Source organism: Tachyglossus aculeatus, chromosome 19, assembly GCF_015852505.1.
Source record: "Tachyglossus aculeatus isolate mTacAcu1 chromosome 19, mTacAcu1.pri, whole genome shotgun sequence".
NCBI classification, from domain to species: Eukaryota; Metazoa; Chordata; class Mammalia; order Monotremata; family Tachyglossidae; genus Tachyglossus; species Tachyglossus aculeatus.
The window spans coordinates 9,758,573-9,779,481 of record NC_052084.1 but is presented as its reverse complement, the minus strand read 5'-3'; the positions used below and the strand labels follow the sequence as shown (position 1 = coordinate 9,779,481).

Genomic DNA, 20,909 nt, shown 5'->3' with positions numbered 1-20,909 from the left:
TTTTTCCCTCCATCCATCCCCCTCTCCCCTCCCTCCGTCCCCAAACCCTCTGCTCACAGAAAATAAATAGTCGGAGCAAAGGGAAAGCGGGACTCCTCTGACTGCAATCGCAGCACGTCATTTTGTTGGAGGCAAACACGTGGTGCGGGGGGAACTTATAAATCTCTCCGGCAAGATCGTGATGTTATCTGCTGGCAAAGTTTCGCTCGGCGTTGAGCTCGAATAGAGAGAGGGAGAGAAAGAAGAGGAGGGATGGAGGAAAGGTTATAACGGTCTGCTGCTTTTCAGGGAGGGAAATTTCCCCGGGCCTGTCAGAGGGGAAAGGGCTGAAATTCCCAGAGGGGGATCCGGGGAGAGGGTCAGAGGGTTTGGGGGTGGTTGGAGAGGCTCTGAAACCTCTTTAGAAATAAAGGCCCTTAGTTCATCTGAGCTTTGGCCTGGGCCAGCCGGAGGAGGTGAGAGCGGCCCAGTAAGAGGCGGACGCTGCTGAGGGTTGTTGTTTGGAGCTGGGGTGGTGTTTGGAGGAGGAGAAAGAGGAGGAGGAAAAAAGAAGGAGGAAAAGGAGGAGGAGGCAGAGGCGGCAGCAAGTAGTAACCCGGGCGGGGTCGCTTCGTGGTTGCAGCCCGGGGTGCATGCAACAGGCTGCGGGGCCCCAGCAGCGCAACACGCACACACAGCACACACACACACACACACACTCACTCACACTCCCACGTGCGCTCCGCCTCGCCCCCGGCCCGGGCTGGTCCTTCTGCTGTGTGTGTCGTGTGTGTGTCCGTCCTGCAGAACATCTGCGCCGCACTGGAAGTGGGGCGCCTCCGCTCGCCTCGATTTTTTTGTGTTTTTTTTTTTCTTTTTGGTTGGGTTTTTGTTTTTGGTTGTTTTTTTTTTTCCCTCCCCCCCCCCCCCCTTCCCTCCTCCTGCCTCCTCGCTGGCCACCCGCCTCGGAAACTCGCATCTCTCCAACTGGGAGCCGGGGGAGCCGAGTGCGGATTCTCCCCCTTCCGAGGCTGGGGCCTGACCCCCTTTGAAGCCCCCTTTTTCCTGATTTCAAACGCTCCTGCCTTAATATCGACGCTCATTTTTTTTTCCTTTTGGCCTTGAAATCCCCCTTTTTCTGATTTCAAGCGATCCTGCCTTAATATCGACGCTCACTTTTATTTTTCTTCTGGCCCCTCCGAGCCAACTTTTTTCTGAAAGGCCAGGGTCTCCCCCCTCCCCTTTTTAATATTTCCACGCTGGGAGCGCTTGGCATTTTTTTAAGCAATTCTAGCAAATCGCGTTTCATCGGGGCATCGCCTCGACTCATCGCACCCGATTGACAAATACCATCATTAGTATTATTATCCGCACTTGATCTCCCCCCCTTTTTTTTTCCTCCCTCCCTTCTGGTGCGGATTTTAAGGGAGGAAAGCAGGACAGTGTCCTCCCTCCTTTTTTTTTTTTCCTTCTCCTCTTCCCTCTCCCCCGCCCCCACCGTGTGGTCGAGAGCGATGCACGGCTATGTACTGAGCGTTTTCCTGACCCTGGATCTGGTGACGGCGGCGCTGAGCCTCTCTACCTGCAGCACCCTCGACATGGATCAGTTCATGCGCAAGAGGATCGAGGCGATCCGGGGGCAGATCCTCAGCAAACTCAAGCTCACCAGCCCCCCCGAAGACTACCCCGAGCCGGAGGAGGTCTCCCCGGAGGTGGTGTCCATCTACAACAGCACCCGGGACTTGCTGCAGGAGAAGGCCAACCAGAGGGCGGCCGCTTGCGAGAGGGAGCGGAGCGACGAGGAATATTACGCCAAAGAGGTCTACAAAATAGACATGCTGCCCTATTTCCCCTCGGAAAGTAAGTAGCCGGGGTCGTAGACGCCCCCCGTCCCTCCCACTCCCTCCCCTGGGCCTGGGAGAGCCTTGTCTCCCCCTCCCTCCGTCCTGGTCCCCACCATAAATGATCAATAACAATAATAATAATAATGACATTTGCTAAGCAATTACTATGTGCCAAGCACTGCTCTCGGGGGGATGCAAGGTCATCATCATCATCATCATCAGGCGTATTTATTGAGCGCTGACTGTGTGCAGAGCACTGTACTAAGCGCTTGGGAAGTACAAGTTGGCAACATGGTCATCGGGTTGTCCCACGTGGGGCCCACAGTCTTCATCCCCCTTTTCCAGATGAGGGGACTGAGGCCCAGAGAAGTGACTTGCCCAAAGTCACACAGCTGACAAGTGGCGGAGGCGGGATTAGAACCCACGACCTCTCGATGGTAGTTGTTATAGAACCGTGCTTGGCACATAGTAAGCGCTTAACAAATGCCATAATAACAATAATGGTATTTGTTAAGCGCTTAACAAATACCATAATAATGATAATAATGGCGTTATTTATTAAGCGCTTACTATGTGCCAGGCACTGTTCTAAGCGCTGGGGTAGATACAACGTCATAAATTTGTCCCACGTGGGGCTCACAAGCTTCATCCCCATTTCGCAGATGAGGGAACTGAGGCCCAGAGAAGTGAAGTGGCTTGCCCAAGGTCACAGAGCTGACAAGGGGCGGAGGCGGGATTAGAACCCACATCCTTTGACTCCCAAGCCCGGGCTCTTTCCGCTGATCCACGATGCTTCTCCTGCCTCCCCATCATTATTAAGAGTCCAGCACGGTTTCTAAGCGCTGGGGTAGTTATGGGGTGAGCCCGTTGTGGGCAGGGATTGTCTCTCTTTATTGCTGTATTGTACTTTCCAAACGTTTAGGACAGTGCTCTGCACACAGTAGGCGCTCAGTAAATACGACTGAAGGAATCAGGTTGTCCCACGTGGGGCCCAGTCTTAATCCCCCTTTTAGAGATGAGGGAACCGAGGCACAGAGAAGTTGAGGAGGTTGCCCAGGGTCACACAGCAGACAAGTGGCGGATCTGACTCCCAAGCCCGGGCTCTGGCCACCGAGCCCGCCCCTCCCTCCCGGGAGTCAGAAGGTCATGGGTTCTAATCCCGCCTCCGCCACTTGTCTGCCGTGTGACCTTGGGCAAGTCGCTTTACTTCTCGGGGCCTCGGTGACCTCACCTGTCAAATGGGGATGGAGACTGGGAGCCCCACGTGAGACCGGGACTGCGTCCCGCTCGATTTGCTCGGATCCACCCCAGCGTTTAGTACAGTGCCTGGCACCTAGGAAGCGCTTAACAAATACCATCATTATTCTTATCCATTGGCGCCCGAAGGGGAAGTTTTCCATCTCGACCGTGAGCCCGTCTGGGGCAGGGACTGTCTCTACCTGTTGCCGAATTGTACTTTCCGAGCGCTGAGTACAGCGCTCTGCCCCCAGTTAAGCGCTCAATAAATACAATCCCCCATCCCGAGCCCGTTTTAGTTGGGATCAGACCCAAAGGTCTCCCCTCCCGGAGCCTGAAAAGTCCGCTACTTTTCATCCTTTCCCAAACTAAGGCCTATTTTAAGGCATGTCACTGGAAGGTGCACCCACCCCAGGGGCATTTGTCGACTAGAAAACGCCTGGCCCGGGTGACTCCATTTCCCTTCGCGTTCCCTATCCGCCTTGATCTCTGCCTTGCCTTTATATTTTCCTTCCGATGCCTGCCTAATCCGGAGACCGAGGAAACGTGCCCCACGCGTGGCCCGGGCCTCAAATCCCTCCCTTAGATTTAAGCGTTGGAAAGATCTGGGGTGGGGGGGCGGGCAGGGAGGAGAGCCATTAATTCTTTGGAAGAGGAGCTCCTCTTAAAAATGCCTCGCGTGGACGCGACGGGGTTAAATGCTGTACCAGGAAGGGGGGAAAAAAAAATAACTTCACCATTAGTGTATTCCCAACCAGTCCTTAATCTTTTCATTGGCTGCCCCTTCGCTCCCCCTCCCCCTTCCATGCCCTATATACTCGTTGGCTGCTTTTGCAAACTCGGTGTGTCTTGCCTAAATAGATAATACAGCCATCTTGATCATTTTATCCAAGAGGTTTTTTTAAAAAAAAATATTTTTCGTTTAGCAAGTTGTAGCTTTGCGACTTGCTGCAGTCTTGTATGGTGATAGGCCCAGAATGACAGCCAAGGTGTCTGACCTCTTCCTCACTCCAGCTGCTTTTCTTCCGCTGCTGCTGCTTCCCCTATTATTGTTAGGGGGACGGCACCAGGTATAAAGCACGCTGGCTGGAAGCACGGTTTATTATTGTTTATTGGCCCTATCCCTAACAGCTTTGATAAATACATTCCACCCTGGTTATCCTCTGGGGAAGTGAGCTGTTTTACCTGGGCTGGAGCCAAAGGTGGGGGCGGGCGAGGGGTAAACGAAAGAGACCGTAGTGTAATTTGTAGCATCACCACTGAGACAGAGAAGAAAAACTGGGCCGGTTTCTGATGGTTTTGAAGGAGGGGAGGGGGTTGTTTGTTTTCTTTTTTAGTGGTATCTGTTAAGCGCTTCCTATGGGCCTGTACTGAGCCCCAGGGCAGATGCCAGCTAATCAGGTTGGACTCAGTCCGTGTGCCACGTGGGCTCACAGGGTTAATTCCCACTTTACAGATGAGGTAACTGAGGCACAGAGAAGTTAAGTGACTTGTCCAAGGTCACGCGGCAGACAAGTGCCGGAGGCGGGATTAGAACCTGGGGCCTCTGGCTCCCAAGCCCGTGCTTTAACCACCAGGCTAAGCTGCTTCTCTTGGGATATAGAGCAGCAGCCCATGAGCTGGCCAGGCCCCAGGCAGTGACAAGCCACAAGTAAGGGACGCAAATAATGAGCTGCAACAGCCCTTGACATGGAGATCCGAAGCCTGAAGCTCAGAAAGAGCAAGTTATGTAAGACTTATGTAAGACAAGTGCATCCGTCTTGTCTCCTCCCTGGCAAAAGTTCCAGCTACACAGTGTAATGACCAAAAAGCTAAAAATCACCCGAGTCCGGCCTCACGCTGGACTCCACTGTGCCCCGTGGGGCACCGAATCAGGAAGGCGAAATAATACCAGAACGGTTTGGAACAAATAACGTACATTGCAGGCGTCTACCAACAGAGTGCATCACAAGTTTAGAATGAGAAGGCCGTATAGTAGCCGAGTTGAAACTACTGTGTAGAGGCTGCGGGTAACTTTATAGAAAGTAGGTTAACTGATTTTCCAGTGCTTTGTAGTTATACTGGATTATATGAACCTTTCCAAAAAAAGAAAGCAAGGAAGAAACCGCTCCACCATATTTTTAAAGAGCAAATTGAAAACGCAGCGTTGGCTAACCTGCGGGCTTTTCCTCTTAGAGGGAATCATTTTTAACTCTGCTGTTTCTGAAATGAAATGGTTGTGAAGGAGGAGCCTGGTTTTTCTTGCAGTGGATATGCTGAAGGTCAAAAGCTTCTGAAATGAAGGCATGGGAAAGATCATTGGTTGAACTTCTACCACGGAGTTATTGGCGTGCAGTGACTGACTTTAGCTCAAGCATTACAAATATGCTCTAATTATACTCATAGCCAGCTACGTATCACTGCAGATTACTGATAGTCCTTTTTCAAGACATTTTATAAAGTTCAGAATAAATATTTTTAGCAATGTGGAGATTGAAAAACAGAAAAATATAAGAGATATTGTATATGCCCTAAGGCATATTTTGTCTTGAATATTATCCTTGGCCAACTGAACTATATAAATACAGTAAATATGAATAGAACTGGCCAAGTGCCAATCTCCTGGGATGAATTTTAGTCAAGAAGGTATTTATGGGATATAAATAATACTGTGTCAACATATGAAGAAGGGATCTGATTAGTTTCAAATTTATTAATATTAATCTCTTCACATGATGTTGGTTTAGGGGTCAAAGTAAAATTTTGCTAAGGTTTACTGATAGTTTGCACTGAGGGGAAAAAAGAAGACATCTGTTCTCCTGACAGTCCATTTGAAATTCAAGATTCATCTGTTCAGAAGTTATTGCAAAAAGGCTTAAGGATGACTAAGTTACGATGATTACTTCAAATGCAATAGGCTTCCAAATTACTGAAAATAAAAACATTACCTAGAGCATGGAAAGTCAAAAAGAGGAGAGTCTTTTTCTCCTCCCTTTTTTAAAAAAATATAGCCACCCTTGTATTGTCATAGTGCTGTAGCATCGTTTAGACATCGGTTTAATTTTGCCTTCACATCCAATCCCGGAAGCTGAATTCTTTTATGGATTCAGTGCGTGGCTAGAGGAAGAAACAGCTAAACTATATGATGCATTTATGATGTGAGAAGGGAGGAAAAACTAGAACTAAAGCATGATTGCAACGTAATAGGCAGAAGCAGTTATCATTCTCTTGTAAACTGTAGTTATGCTCCTTTACAGAGTTTTGTTTCTGTTTTAATCCTGATCTGACTGTGATTTCTTCTTAGGCTAAGGGCATGGAGGTATATCATATATGCAATGATAAGTTGTGTTAATAATCACTGGTTGCTTTAGTCTATGGCAATGCAATGTTAGATTAAAAAAAAGAAAAAAACGAGGAAATATATTAGAATTCAGATGGAAAGAAAACGAGCAGTTTATCGAAACTCCGGATTAAGAATTAGGAAAATAAATAATAGCTTTGCTTTATTCTGACTTGTTGGATTAAAAGAACTAAAATATTCAGCCTAAAAAGCCACAATGCAATTTTCTTTTGCGATAACTTCATATGAACATTAAAACAAATTAAATAGCAAACGACCCTTTCCCCCATTTCTCCCAGAGGAGTAAATGTTTAATATAGACTGTAAACCACTATTATCCTTTTTGGAGTTGTGACATAATCTACTCATGAGCTTCCTTTATGGAATATCACTCTGTTAATGAAAAAAATTACAAAATGATGGGACGCTGTATTGATCCTGCCATATCTACAAAGATTTGACTTGCCAGTTAGGCATGTGAGCTCCTCATCTTTCAGAATAACTGAGTTACTAGTACAGAACTGGCTAAACTTTCTGATCTCCTCTGCACGCACTGCGTCGTTACGCGATGTTATCCAGGATAGCCAGGCTGCTTCTGTGGGTGTGCTGCGTTGAAGTTCAGGTCAGAATTTTCTCTTCTAGGATTCCTTTTTTTTTTTTTAGACCCTTAAAGGAACACTCCAAATGAAGATAGTATTTAGAGTGAACTAACCGGGCAGGCCAGGTGGTTAAGAGGTATGACTGAGAAATTCTCAGTCCTCTTTTGTTTCCTGAGCGTGGAAGTCCCAACCCAAATGGCTCAAGTGCATAACAGCATCCTGTACAGCCTATTTAAAGAACTTTTAGATTCCGGCTGGGGGGGTCTCCTGTCTGCCATTTTAAGCGCCGTTATGTCCCCTTTAACTGACAGTGCCAAAGGCCTTAACCTTAACCTTTCCAGAGAAAAAAACTTGAAATGCCCAGAATGAAGGTGAGGGTCAGATTAGTGAAGCCTGGAGCCCAGGCTGTGCTGACCAGAACGCAGATGGTAAAGGGTTAAAGATTACGGAAAGTAAAATAAGGGGATCAAATCTAAGAGGGCCTTCAAGACTTGGTGGTGAAAAACCACTGATAATTAAGGGATATGCTGGCCAATCAGCGAAGTGCTGATGGGCTATAAAATGCCCCACTAAATGTTAGTCAGTGGGAAGATAAACAGAAAGCAGAGAGCTTGAAGAGCTTTAAAAACACCAGAATACCTCATTGTAGTATTTCTGCTATTCATGCGATCCTGGAGAGATGATTTTACTTGGCTCCATGAGCTTTCTTTGCTTCTGCCTAGGAGTTTTCTCTGCTGCAGATGGTGGGTTAACTTTCTAAACAGCCTGACAAACCAAGCCTTTGGTAGAGATAAACAAATATTTCCATTGTCATTGTGAAACCATATGCTGCCCTGTTTCTTTTAACAAAGGCAGCTTTTACCCTGGGAATTATATGTTTCCCAGGTATTTTTTTTAATTTAATACCATGTTATGGATGCCTCAGCACGTTTGTTTAGACTGAAAAGTTTGCTTCAGTCATTTGTTTAGAGTAAGTTTGCATCCTGCCTACAACCACAAGCTATTTTTTGTTTCTTTTTAAATCCAAGATGTCCAGAGTAGGTGTTTAACTGAAGCATTACTACCAACTCGCTTCCTGAATTAGCCCAGCTGGCCCAATGCTCCATTAAAACGGCCTCTTCTTCACCCCTGGTCATAATCCCCCAAATTGCCATTCCCCTCTTTGCTATTATGAACTAATTGCATGCAGAGTGATATCACTCACACACACACACACACACACACACACACGCCACGTTGCATGCTGGAGAGAAGCATAAATAGAACAGTAATCCAGAGGACCCCATTTGGAATGGCATAGGACCTTTAGGATAAGCCACTTCCTATAGCAGATTTATTTGGTGGGGAAACTCCTCTCTTTCCTGAGAGGCTTACAGGGGTAAAGGAGTCCTTTGCCCACTGTCAGGTGGAAGAGAAGCCAGGAAGAAACTCAGTTCTGGGTCCAGGCCGTCTCCAGTATTGATATCAAGGACATTGGTGAAGGTCCTCGCTGACTCAGAGTCTGGGCACCATAACATAAATCAGACCTTCCCCTTCTCTTTCCTTCCATCTGTCTATGGCAGGGGAAGAAGGGACAGGTGTGTGGTAGAGCTCAAAAATGAATAGGTACTTCATGATATTGTGAGACTGGCATTTTCCTTAGCTTTCAATCAATCAAGCAATCACTGGTATTTATTGAGGCTTTACTGTGTGCGGTGCACTGTGCTAAGCACTGGGGAGAATACGTGTTGGAAGTTCCAACTTCCAACTTCAATTTGGAAGTCATGATCCCTACCTTCAAGGAGCTTACAGCCTATCCCAAAAGATGCGTTAGACCCTGGGTCCCTTTTTCTAAAGCAACAGGTTGCTTCTTACATTCAAAGATTGCATGTTTTAAGAATATCGTTGTTATCATTCATCATGTCAAGTTAAAGCAAAGGTTTCTTTGGACTGGGGCTCACAATACGGAACCTGTTGATGGAGGCTTTTATTGGTCTTTGCTGTTAATTGATAATTTGGGAAGCCATATAAAATTTAATGCAAACCATATAGCATGTTCACTCTTAGCAGAAATTGGAACCAAATACCTTAATTTAATTCCTGGCCCTGGGAAAAAACATTTTTTTTCTTATGGGCCTGTCTGCCTGATCCTGTCTACCTCCTTTTTTCCATCCTCAAATATTGCCAATTCCCCAAAATACAACTAGCTCTCAGAAGAATAACATTGGTCATTGAAATCCCCCCATTTTAGCCTTAACACTTTCCACATCTCCAAATCCACCGCTAGTAGCTGAAATGACTAATTTTAGTTTCACCTCTTCTTGCCCCTGTATGCTTTCTGATGGAGAGTGGTCATGGAGAAAGAAATGGCCAGAGGCCAGGAAAGAGGAGGAGAAGCAAGGAGCGCAAGTAATCCTCAAACAGAATAATCAGATCCAAATAATATAGAATTGACTGTAAAGGAAAGGTGGGAGGTTCTTGATAGAGTAGTTTGAGGGCAGGTCAGACACCCGAAGCAGTAGAGTTGAGAGCCATTATTTGAAGAACTCAAGCCAGAAACGTATTCTTGATTGACAGAGATTGACTGGATAGTTACCAAGTCTCAGCTTCTCTCTGGTTGCCTAGAGCTTGCTTGAAAACACTGGATCAGCACTGCTTTAGAAGAGAAAGTGCCTCGATAGACAGGTCACTTGACCAGAAGCCAGAAAGTTCACGTTTTGCTGCTGGCTTTGCAGATTTTCCTGTAGTGGGACCTCGGGTCATTTTTTTTTCACTGCTTTTGGTGTCCCACCTGAACTAATCCTTATCACTCCCTAACCTCTGGGAGTGGCATGAAAATTAATGAAATCATTAGTCATCACCTTCTGGGATGATTTTGGGGAAGACATAGCAGCAAACTCGTTTTTGACGGGGAATGTCTGTTATATTGTTACACTCCCAGGCGCTTAATATAGTACCCTGCACACAGTAAGTGCTCAATAAATACGATTGACTGACTTCAGGGCAAGGAAGAGTTTACCTTGAGCACACAAAAGGCTAGCGGTTTCTTAATCTGTGACTTCCACAACAAATGATACCTTCCTTGAGACCTTTATTCTTCGAATTCCACCAGTTAAAGCATAGCTTTATGAGCTGTTGTCCTCTGATTGGTTCCCCGAGGCAGGATCTGCTCGGTCAGCATATCTGCCTTTTGAGAGCTCCTTTCTGATCATCTGAGGGGAATCGGGCTAATGCCTGGATGCCTGCACATCTTCGTGCAGTTGCTGGTTTTAAGGGTTGGTAAGAGGCATAAACAGCTAAGAAGCACTATGATGGAATTCCCTCAAAAGCATAATCTTAGCTCTCCCCATCCCAGTCTGCCCCTCAGGAGTCTGGGTAGGTTATTTTCTTCTGACACTACATAAATCTACTTGGGATTATGCCATTAGAGTTTATAATAGCCGGCTCTCCAGTCTCTGCTTCTTGGGAGGAGTAAGAACAGTCAAGTTGGAATGAATGTGGCCCAGAGATCCTTGGAGAAAACTTTTAAGACAAAGCCCATAAAATGCTGCTCTAATAACAAAATATAAATTGTGATATTCCACTCCAGATAGAGTTATCCTGAAGCAAAAATAGCTCTGAGCATGTGCAAGAAAACCTGTTCTTCCTCCTCCTATCCCTGATTATCTTTTTCCTATCTCTGTCCCTCCTTTGCTCTTGAGTTCGAGTTCGAGTTCGAGTTCGAATTTGAGTTTGAGAGAGAGAGAGAGAGAGAGAGAGAATGAGAGAGATTGCTCGTTTTAAAATCCCTCTACACTGTTAGCTCGTTGTGGGTAGAGAATGTGTCTACCAACTCTGTTACACTGAACCCTCCCAAGCACTAAGTACAGTGCTCTAGAGGCTCACAGTAAGCGTTCAGTAAATATGATCGGCCGAATGAGTCCTGTTGAGGTTTCAAGCAAGGCTTCTGGGCCTGGAATTCCTGCTTGGAAGAAGATGGAGATTGATCAGGATCCACTTCAGGATACTGGGGCTTGAACCTGAGCTAGGTTTCTGGCCAGTGTTTGCTCGCACTCCTCCATGTGCTTTAGGGATCTCCCAAGCCAAAGTCAGAAGAGAGTCTATCCGCAGAACTGCTGTTCTCTGATGTGGCTCTCTGAAATCAGAAGAGCTGTGATTCCTCACAGTCTGGATTTCCTTAGCTTCCCAGCAGGCAACACTGGCTCCTGGCAGAGCAGCCTTGTTGGGGTGTGTGTGTGTGGGGGGGTTCCAGCTTCCCTGCCAGAATCTTGGAATATTGGTACTGGGGCTAACTCTAATCAGTCAGGCATATTTATTGAGCACTTACTCTGTGCAGAGCACTTGGGGGAGTAGCAATATAACAGACACATTCTCTGCCCACAACCAGCTTATGGTCTAGAGGGGGAGACTGACATTAATAGAAATCATAAATAAATAAATATATAAAAATAAATAAATTAGCCTCCAAGAATTCCATCAATCAGTGGTATTTACTGAGTATTTACCACGTGGAGAGACCTTTACTAAGTTCTCGAGAGAGTACGATAAAACAGAGTTGGCAGACACGTTCCCTGCCCACAACGACCTTACAGTCTAGAGGGGGAGAGCAGCAAAACAGGGCCCAAATGGTACAGCTCCCCTTCACTGGGTTTCCTGAAGCGATCAAATAGCCCACATACCACTGCTATAAGTGGAAGGGAGTAGGTGGAGGAAGCGGTCCAAAGTAGGCAAGCCATGAGGATGATGAAGAGGTCATCTGATGGGGGAGTGATGAAGGAACACAGAGAAAAGGATGGCTGGGGAGATGCAGACAGAGTGATAGGATGAGGCAGAAAGTCAAAGAGAAGGAATGGAGGCAAATCTTTTCGTTCTAAAATTGCTGAAAGTGCTGACTCTTTCCACTTTTATTTAGCATCTCATCACAGTACTTTGGGGTCCAGTGCATTAAACGTAGCAAGATGTTTCCTTTCAAGTTTGGAAACGATGACATTCAGACTGAACCCTGAACGCTTTGGTAGCTGGTGGCCATTTAAATGTGGGGAAACATAACTTCCTGATGTTGAGGAAAAATCAGATCGTCGTGGCTTTGGGCCATTCAGTTAGTCTCACAAATGAACACTTGAGTAAATTATGTGTTAACAAATCATAAATATGCAATTTCCCTTCAACTGCAGAGATCTGGTGTTAGGGAAAGTGAAAAATGCTTTTTAAAGTTTTTGAAGTTTCAAACCATCTGAAAATAGTTGAAAACATTTACTGACCCTCAAATGCAGATGTTTGCTCTCACCCAGAGCAAGGTGGATCTGTCCATATTCAAGATGAGTGAGTTTCACTATTTTTTTTTCAGTTTTTTTCTTTTGCTTGCTTTTTAAAAATTTGAAGTAGTTTCAAATGTTTTATGCCTCAGGAAAAGATACTGCTTTTCAGAAAAAAAAGGCACATATACAAAGCAGGCTGCATAAAAATAAATGACTAGTGTTTTTGCTTCAGAAATACTGTAATATCATTCTAATCTGACAAAAAGGAAATGTTGTGACTCAGACTTTTCGCTCCATTTGTTTGGCTCTTTCCATATCTAACCCTTGCTACTCTGACAAATACTGCATCTGTCTTGACAAGCTAATTCACAAATAACCATTCATTCATAACTTTAGACTGTTGTAAGAATCTAAATTTGCTACTCTATCTTGGGATGTTGAATGCAAACTACTGCTTTGAGAGAGAACACTATAAAATGCTCCACATTCATCTGAGAGCAACAACCAAGAGGGAGTTCTCTTGGGTGTAAGAGGATACTATGTTTTTTAAAAAATAATAAATATATTTAAGAGGATACTAGGTTTTTTTAAAACAATAATAAATATATTTAAGAACATTAAAACATCCGTTGTTGCCAGAGCACAAATTGGAAAGTTCTGGGAAAGATAATTTAATTTTTAAGTGTGAGATTCATTTCAGTGATGGTCATTTCATCACTTCCTGGAGAAAGTCAACCCAGGATTGTTCTATCAACGTCAAATGTGGCAGTGAATCTGCCATTATTTCCATTTCCGTTTTTTACTTTGGTATGATCATTTATTCTTTTTTGACTGGGGTTGATACCTTGTTTTTCCCACTGCTTTCATCTCCCTCTAACTTGGCCTTGACTTTTCAAAGGCAAACTCAGGACTGTGAAAGTTTTCTTTCTTCCATTTCTTACAGTTAAAGGAGTTAGAGATTTTACTGATTGAAGGGGGTGGATGTCTTAAGTTGGCTCTAGGTCTGTGAAGCATTAAGAAATCACAGTTTGAGGTTTTCTTGGCAGAAGGTGGGTGGTTTGGTGAGAAGGCTAAGAGAAGTCATTTGAGGCCTGTCCTGGGAAGGCCTTTTGTTTACACACCTCTGACCAAGTTCCCACCTGCTCAATCTAACAGAAAAATTAAAATACAGGAGTCAAAACCTCTAGCAATCCAACAATTCAAGAATTGGAAAGCCAAGCCCCACCAAAGCGGATCTTTGAAAAAGTAGGTTAGGGTTTTGGTTAGGGTTAGGATTACCTTGAGGGTGAGGGCTTGGGCTAGGGAAAAAGTTAGGGGTAGGCTTATAGGATGGTACTTTTTGCGTTTGCCATCTTACAGCCCTCGCCATCAACAACAGTCAAGTCTTCAAATGCTCCCACTTAGAAATTCAGCATGACATCAAGGAACACCTCGCTTGGGCTCTGCATTCGAGTTGCTTTAGCTCCGAATCATTCCTGGAACAGGCTTTTTCAGTTGGACCAATTTGAGGGCCACTTTTGTGATGCATGGGTTTATCCATGGCCAATTAGGTAGGGTCAGTGACTGGGAACGGATCCAGTGTTGTCACCGATTCCCCCTGTGAAATGGATCAAAATTACTCACCCTGGGGGTTTCCTTTCCTTCCGAGAGATAATGACATGAGCAAATGTCAACCTCACATCCAAAACAAGTAAATGTAACAAGTAGAGGGTGAGGTCCCATGTTTACAGTCATAGGGATTTTAGGAAGCTTGTGGCTCAAGCATCTGTAACATAGACACACCGACCTAGTGTCTTGTTATTGTCATTGTCAGTGTGGCGTCCAGACTCTGACCTTGGACATGCCTTCCATTCAAAGGTTTTTAAAGGATTTTGGACATACTTTGGCTGTAGGAAAACCCCATTTTCCCCCAGAGGACTCCCTTCCAGGCCCGCTGCTTTGGCAGTTCCTTAGGCAGGGGCCGCAAGCCGAGGAAGGGTAAGGTGGTGGCCCAGCCCTGGAGGACTGTGGGACTGAGGGGCTTGGGTTCAGGGCCATGGGTAGAGGTGGGCATGGGAACGGGGAACATGCGGGTGAGGGAAAGCATCTGGTTGGGAAGCCATGGGGAATAAGAGAAAAATGCTTTTAAGGGGCCGAGGGAAGTGGGGAGGGAGGGGGCAAGAAAGTTTTAAAGAGGTGGGGAGGCTTTGGGAAGGGAGGTACTTATCTGCTCCCCCACGTGAAGGTGCCAGTGTGGAATGGCGTACCAGATTTATTAACGAAATGAAAGTAGCCACATTGTCACAGCTCCGATTTTAGTGCCCGGCAGGACACTACTGGTGGTGCCCGTATGTATTGATGCAGATGAAGAAAAAATGCACCCAGTCCTGCCATAACGCGTGTTTTCACTTTGCGTTTTGGCTAGAACACGGCGGCAGAATTAGGGAACGTTCTTCCGACAGTGTGCGTCTGTCTGGATACAGCGCAATGCGATGTTGGAAGAAACGGTTGTGCGCATGTTTGCAGTGTCAGAAGCGGGGTGAGTACTACAGCGTGAGTGTTCCGTAATACGGGGTTCTGCAAAGACCCAGCCCCTCTATTCTAGGAGAACTAGATGTATCTACTAACCAACCAAAATTTTTAGCAATTTTTGGCCCTCCCTTCTCCTCAGGCTACATAGGATGAAAATAAACAAAGTAGCAAATTATGTTTTTGGCTTTCTGTAAGCTGCCAGTTTCTTCTGTGATTAATCCTGCATTGCCCTGGGTGATGTTGGCCCTGTTCTGCAGCCAGTAATGTCTTGAAGAAGATGCTGTTTCCCAGAAAAAAAAAAGTGAATTTATCCAAGTAGAGAAAAGAATCATGGTTAGGAAAAAGTGGCCCTAGCCAAGCCACATATTTTGTCAATCCACCTTTCTCCCCTGACTCTCCAGAGCTGTGTTCATCTGGATTGTTTGCAAAAATGGCAAGCAGGTGCATATCTAGCCATCTCCTACCTCCTTGGAGTGTGAGGCGTTGACTCCTCATCCTTACCCATCCAGGAGAGTTTGGCTCCAGTAGCTGCACCTTCAAACAGCAGGTAGAGCAATTTATAATGACAGAAAGAGCTCTGGAGATGTGCTCGCCTTCCTCTAATTTTCTCAGTGCTGGGGAAGGGGGTGAGGTAAAAGTGCTCCCAGAGTCATTTTTCCATTGGCGTAGGAGCTGGATGATGGAATTGGGTGGGATCCAGGGGCTGCCAGAAGTGACTGGTGGTGGTTCTGGAGTTAAACCCAGAAATATTTGGATTTTCATATGTCTAAGTTTTTCCCAGGGTAAAGCAACACGGTTATACAAGGTTGTGTTGAACTTTATTTAAGAACAATAATTGTGGCATTCATTAAATCCTTACTGTGTATAGCCCAGCACTCCACCTGGTGCTGAGGTAGATACACATTAATCAATCAGTGGTATTTACTGAACACTTACTGCATGCAGAGCACTGTACTAAGCACTTGGAGAGTTCAACGGAGGTGGTAGACACATTCCCTGCTCACAACGAGTACACAGTTTAGAAGGGTATAATCAGGTTGGACACAGTCCTGTCTCACATGGTGCTCAGAGTCTCAGAGGAAAGGAGAACAGGTATTTCATCCTCATTTTACAGATGAGGAAATGGAGTCCCAGAGCAGTTCAAGGACCTGCCCAAAGTCACACAGCAGGCACATTGTAAAGGTGAGATTAAAACCCAGGTCTCCTGTCTCCCAGGCCTAGGCCATGCTGCTTCCTATTCACTAAGCCCTATTCTCTCTGTTAGGAGGGCACAAAGGGGAGAAAAGCCACTTACTGTGATCCTTCCAACACCCAATTTTCTAACTAGCAGCCTCTCTTCTATACAGCTGTGAGCATGACACTTTGTCAGGTAGAGTCTGTGTTACAGCAACATGGTGCAATCTTCTGAGATGGCAGTGTATAAATCCCTGGTTCTAATTCCAGTGTGGTCTTTACAGGTCTCCACTTCTCCCCACTTTTCTCCACCCCTAAATGGGGCTAGAAGGCTAGTGTCCAATCTTTTAGGGGAAGCATTTTTCTCACCCTATAAACATGAGCCTCCAGCCCCTGCCATTGCCAGTGGAAAGAGGAAAACCAGATGAATGGTGTTTCTTCTGGCCAATTTTTTGGAAACTTTTCTTTAAGATGGTTTGCATGTCAGCCTTGAAGTGATTAGAAAAGGGTGGGTAATTTCTGCTATTAACCTTTCAGTGCAGTTTCCTCTTTTTGCTAACCCGTTATTTGAGGTTCTTCTCTGTTCAGCTGTGCACTAATCATTAAAAATACACAGAATGGTCATTTATTGGTAGCAGCATATGAGAATTGATGTCAGTTGGTAGTAGCATGTGGCAGCAAGATGGTGCCCATATATGATTACAGAGCAGCAAATGATATGGCTTAGTTCATGTATCATAACTCTCAGGTAACCCACACTCCTACCTCTGAAGTAAATGGCAGATTGACCATAAAATCTTCTGAATCAGCATGTCACAATTTACAGTATCGCTGGGATCTTGTTCATGACCTTGTTGCCTCTGTATTTGTAAAATCAGTCTGGATATCTAAAATTCTTCCCTTCAAAATAGCAAAAGGAGTCAAATCTGGTAGTTTCCCAAACAGTAGATTAGAAGAGAAGTCCAGGGTTAAGCATTTAGTACAGCACTCTGCACACAGTAAGTTCTGAATAAATATGATTGAATGAACAAGATCTTATGTTATTAGCCAAGATCTTCCAAGTTAATTTTAAACTGAATGACGACCACAGTGCTGCTGTCAAAAGAAATGGCTTTATTGGACTGAACTGGACTGGATCCTGGTTTTCCACATAGGAAAATTTGGTAATAAGAGCTAAGCCAATGGGAGAGAGTTGCTTTCGATTTCTTAGCACACTTTACCAAGTAAGATTAAATGGATCTTTTCAGGTCTTTGTTTATTAAAGCAAGTAGGATAGAGTAGGTATGATGGCCCTCTCAGTGTAGAGTTGGTATATATCTGCAAAGTCAATTGAGGCCTTCATTTTTAGAGATTCTGTTGTATAGACAGGACTAGCGCTCTTGGAGATGCATAGGGCTTTTTCATACTTCTGGTCCACTCTGAGAACTCTGGTGTGAACATTTCTGCCTGATCACAGAAAATGTGTGTACTTCCATATAACTATATATCCAGATTCGTGAATCTGTAAGTACATCTACAGTTGACCTGGGTGGTTGAAAAGATCAGTGTGGGACCCACAGTTCTACCCGCACCATACAGGCACCCAACGTTGTCCTTTGTTGTGCTGTCATGTTGGTGGTCTGCAGTGCATGACGCTGTTTTACTTTGGTCTCCTTGTCTCATGTGCTAGATTTTTAATTTGTTTTTAATGGTATTAGTTAAAGCACTTAATATGTGCCAGGCACTGTACTAAGCTCTAATCAGATTGGACACAGTTCATGTCTCATAGGGGGCTCACCATCTTAATCCCCATTTTACCGAAGTTAAGTGACTTGCCCAAGGTCACACAGCAGGCAAATGGCGGACTCGGATTGGAACCCATGTCCTTCTGACTTCCAGGCCTGTGCTCTTTCCACTAAGCCATCATGCTTCTCGCGGCTTACAAAACTTTTTTTATGGCATTTATTAAGCACTTACTATGTGCAGAGCACTGTTCTAAGTGCTGGGGAGGTTACAAGGTGATCAGGTTGTCCCACGGGTGGCTCACAGTCTTAATCCCCATTTTACAGAGGAGGTAACTGAGGCACAGTGAAGTGAAGTGACTTGCCCAAAGTCACACAGCTGACAATTGGCAGAGCCGGGATTTGAACCCCGACTTCTGACTCCAAAGCCTGTGCTCTTTCCACTGAGCCACGCTGCTTCTCTAACTTCTGCTCGAAGGGAAGGATAGGAGTTGGTGGAGGGGAAGTGGAGATCGCAGGAGTATACAACCCATCTGATAAGTTTGGACAAGAAGTAGAGCAGATAATTTGGGCAATAAGTGAAGGGTGCCATGTAGTCCAGAGAGAGTTTTTTTTTTCCCAGTAGAGGAGAGATATTAGTGTATTTAAGGCAGAGGGAAAGAGCCACCAGAGCAGTTGAAGATAACAGTCTGGGGGAAGAAGAGTCAGCCAAGTGTTTTTAGAAAGAGAGAGGATGATTTCAGAGGCACATATACAAGCCCTCTCTTCTGACCAGAATTCCCTTCCCCTTCACATCGGGCAGGCCACAGCTCTCCCCATCTTCAAGCACCTTCTGAAATCACATCTCCTTCAGGAGGCCTTCCGTAGTTAATCTCTCCTTTTCCTACCCTATTTCCCACCTACTTTCACATCACGTAAGCACATCATCCCCTACCCCTCCTCCTGGTAACCCTCTATACTCTATTGGTTCCTCCTCTAATAATAATAGTAACAATTGTGGTATTTGTTAAGCGCTTATGTGTTAAGCACTGGGGTAGAAATGAGATAGGCCAGACGTAGTCCTTGTCCCACAAGGGACTCACAGTCTAAGTAATATCTTATCTGTTCAGTCCTGTCTATCATTCATTTTACTGTCCATCATCCCTACTAGATTGTAAGCTTCTTGAGGGCAAGAATCATGTCTACTAATTTTGCCATCTTCTCCCAAGAACACTTACTATGCTCTATACAAAGGTGCTCATTAAACGCTATCGACCAGTTGATTAATCGGGACTCAGAAACCTGGCAGATTGGTTGGTGAGGTACAGAGGATGTGTTGAGTCTCTAGCATTGCCTGAGAGCAACTTCCAATTAAGGAAACTCCAGGACTGTCTGGCAGCAGTGTGGCCTATAGGAAAGAGCATGGGTTTGGGAGCCAGAAGACCTGGGTTCTAATCCTGCCTCTTCCACTTGTCTGCTCCGTGACCTTAGGCAAGTCACTTAAATTCTCTGTGCCTCAGTTACTGCATCTGTAAAATGGGGATTAAATCCTCCTCCCATCAGTTTAGACTGGGGGCTCCAGGTGGGACAGGGACTATGTCCAATATGATTATCTTGTATGTATCTCAACGTTTAGTTCAGTGCCCAGCACATAGTAAGAACTTAAGTACCATTTAAAAATACCCTGTCTATACAGCCCTTGTTGCTTACTGGCTAATAAGTAAGTTGCCGTCTGACAGAGGTAGATTCCAGGACTTTATTTCAGCTTGTTCTTAGATTTGCCTATCTTTTTTTTCTTCTTTTTTCCACCTTTCCTTTCTTCCCTTCCTTCCTTAGTATTTATTGAGTGCCAACTCAGCATGGAGCACTATACTAGAATTTGGAAGCAAACATTTAAAACAAATCACGGTCCCTGTCGTCAAAGCACTTGCAAAAATCAAAGACTATTGTGTTATTCTTGAGCTGCACATTTTCTTTTTGGGTGTGTATAGCTTGGCCTAGGTTTATATTGGTCCTTCAGGTGAGGTCAGTTTCGATCCCTGAGTGAGCCACTGGACCAGACCTATAGTTTGTCAAGTCCGGTGGCTTTCCTCTCCCCTCCCCTGGCAAACCCTTCGACCCGCAATGCCACAGAGGGAATCCTCTGAGAAGCACTTTGGGTTTCATCCTCCGGTAACCAAAAACAAAAAAACCCTTGAATCCCTAAGTGCCTCTGCTCGGGGCTGTTTGGAGACTCCCATCTGTGAGGTTATGTAGCTCCTAGGACCAGAAGAGGAATAAAAATGAAAAAGGAAGACAGAATCAAGCAACTATTTAAGAGCCCTCTTGAAAGGACTGGCAGGAGCTGGGCTCTTCAAATCCATCAGTGATATTTACTGAATGCTCACTGGGTGCAAAGCTGTACAGGAGGGTGCAGTAGAAGAAGCAGCATGGTTCAGTGGAAGGAGCCCGGGCTTGGGAGTCAGAGGTCATGGGTTCTAATTCCGGCCCCGCCGCTTGTCAGCTGTGAGACTTTGGGCAAGTCCACTTAACTTCTCTGTGCCTCAGTTACCTCATCTGTAAAATGGGGAATAAGACTGTGAGCCCCACGTGGGACAACCTGATCACCTTGTATTCTCCCCCCACAGTGCTTAGAACAGTGTTTTGTACATAGCAAGTGCTTAACAAATGCCATTATTATTATTATTATTACAGTACAACAGAGGTGGTAGACACATTTCCTGCTCACAGATGAGGGATGGTTCAGGATGGAGGAGAGCCCTTTGTCTAATTTCAGCTGGGGGGCTGTCTCTTTATCTCACTCCGCATCTTCAGAGGGTAAATCTCCCCTCCTGGGAATTGGATGTTTCAGTAGCTGAGGATGGGAAGCTTCAGAGGAGAGACCACTGTTCACCAGCCAGTATGTTGCTTTAGGTAACAACCAGCTTCATATTTTTTTTTATCAGCCCTGAAGTGCATAATAGAAAAAAGTCCAGGGGTTTATTGCCATTAGAAAAAAATGAGGGGGATTAATTTCCATTGTTTTGGCTCTTTTCTGAGCCAGATGAAGCTATGATGTCTGCACCTAAAAATTTCCAAACTTCTAGTTCATTTCAGTCCACAAATCAAAGAGCCAAATGTCTGGCTTGCTGAGCAGCTTGCACAGTATGGGCCAGGGATTGGCCCAAAATGCCTCCCCTCCTTTCGTGCTACCTTGTCTTTTGCAATAATAAGCGTTGGGGTAGATATAAAATAATTGGTTGGAAACAGTCCCTGTCCCATATGGATCTCACAGTCTTCATCCTATTTTACAGATGAGGGAACTGAGGCTC

At 45.2% G+C, this 20,909-nt stretch overlaps 1 protein-coding gene across 2 annotated transcripts in view; it reads left to right on the top strand.

Annotated features, from left to right (window-relative positions):
• Positions 1 to 258: 258 nt before the first annotated feature.
• TGFB2 (transforming growth factor beta 2) overlaps positions 259 to 20,909 on the top strand; it is a 70,986-nt gene continuing 50,335 nt past the window's right edge. Inside the window, exons 1-2 of one of the 2 annotated variants that reach the window (XM_038761056.1) lie at positions 259 to 1,839; positions 14,619 to 14,732. In XM_038761056.1, the coding sequence (XP_038616984.1) occupies positions 1,494 to 1,839; positions 14,619 to 14,732 (460 nt within the window). In that variant the 5' untranslated portion in view covers positions 259 to 1,493. The remainder of the gene's footprint in view (positions 1,840 to 14,618; positions 14,733 to 20,909) is intronic. The other variant, XM_038761055.1, reaches the window with a different exon arrangement.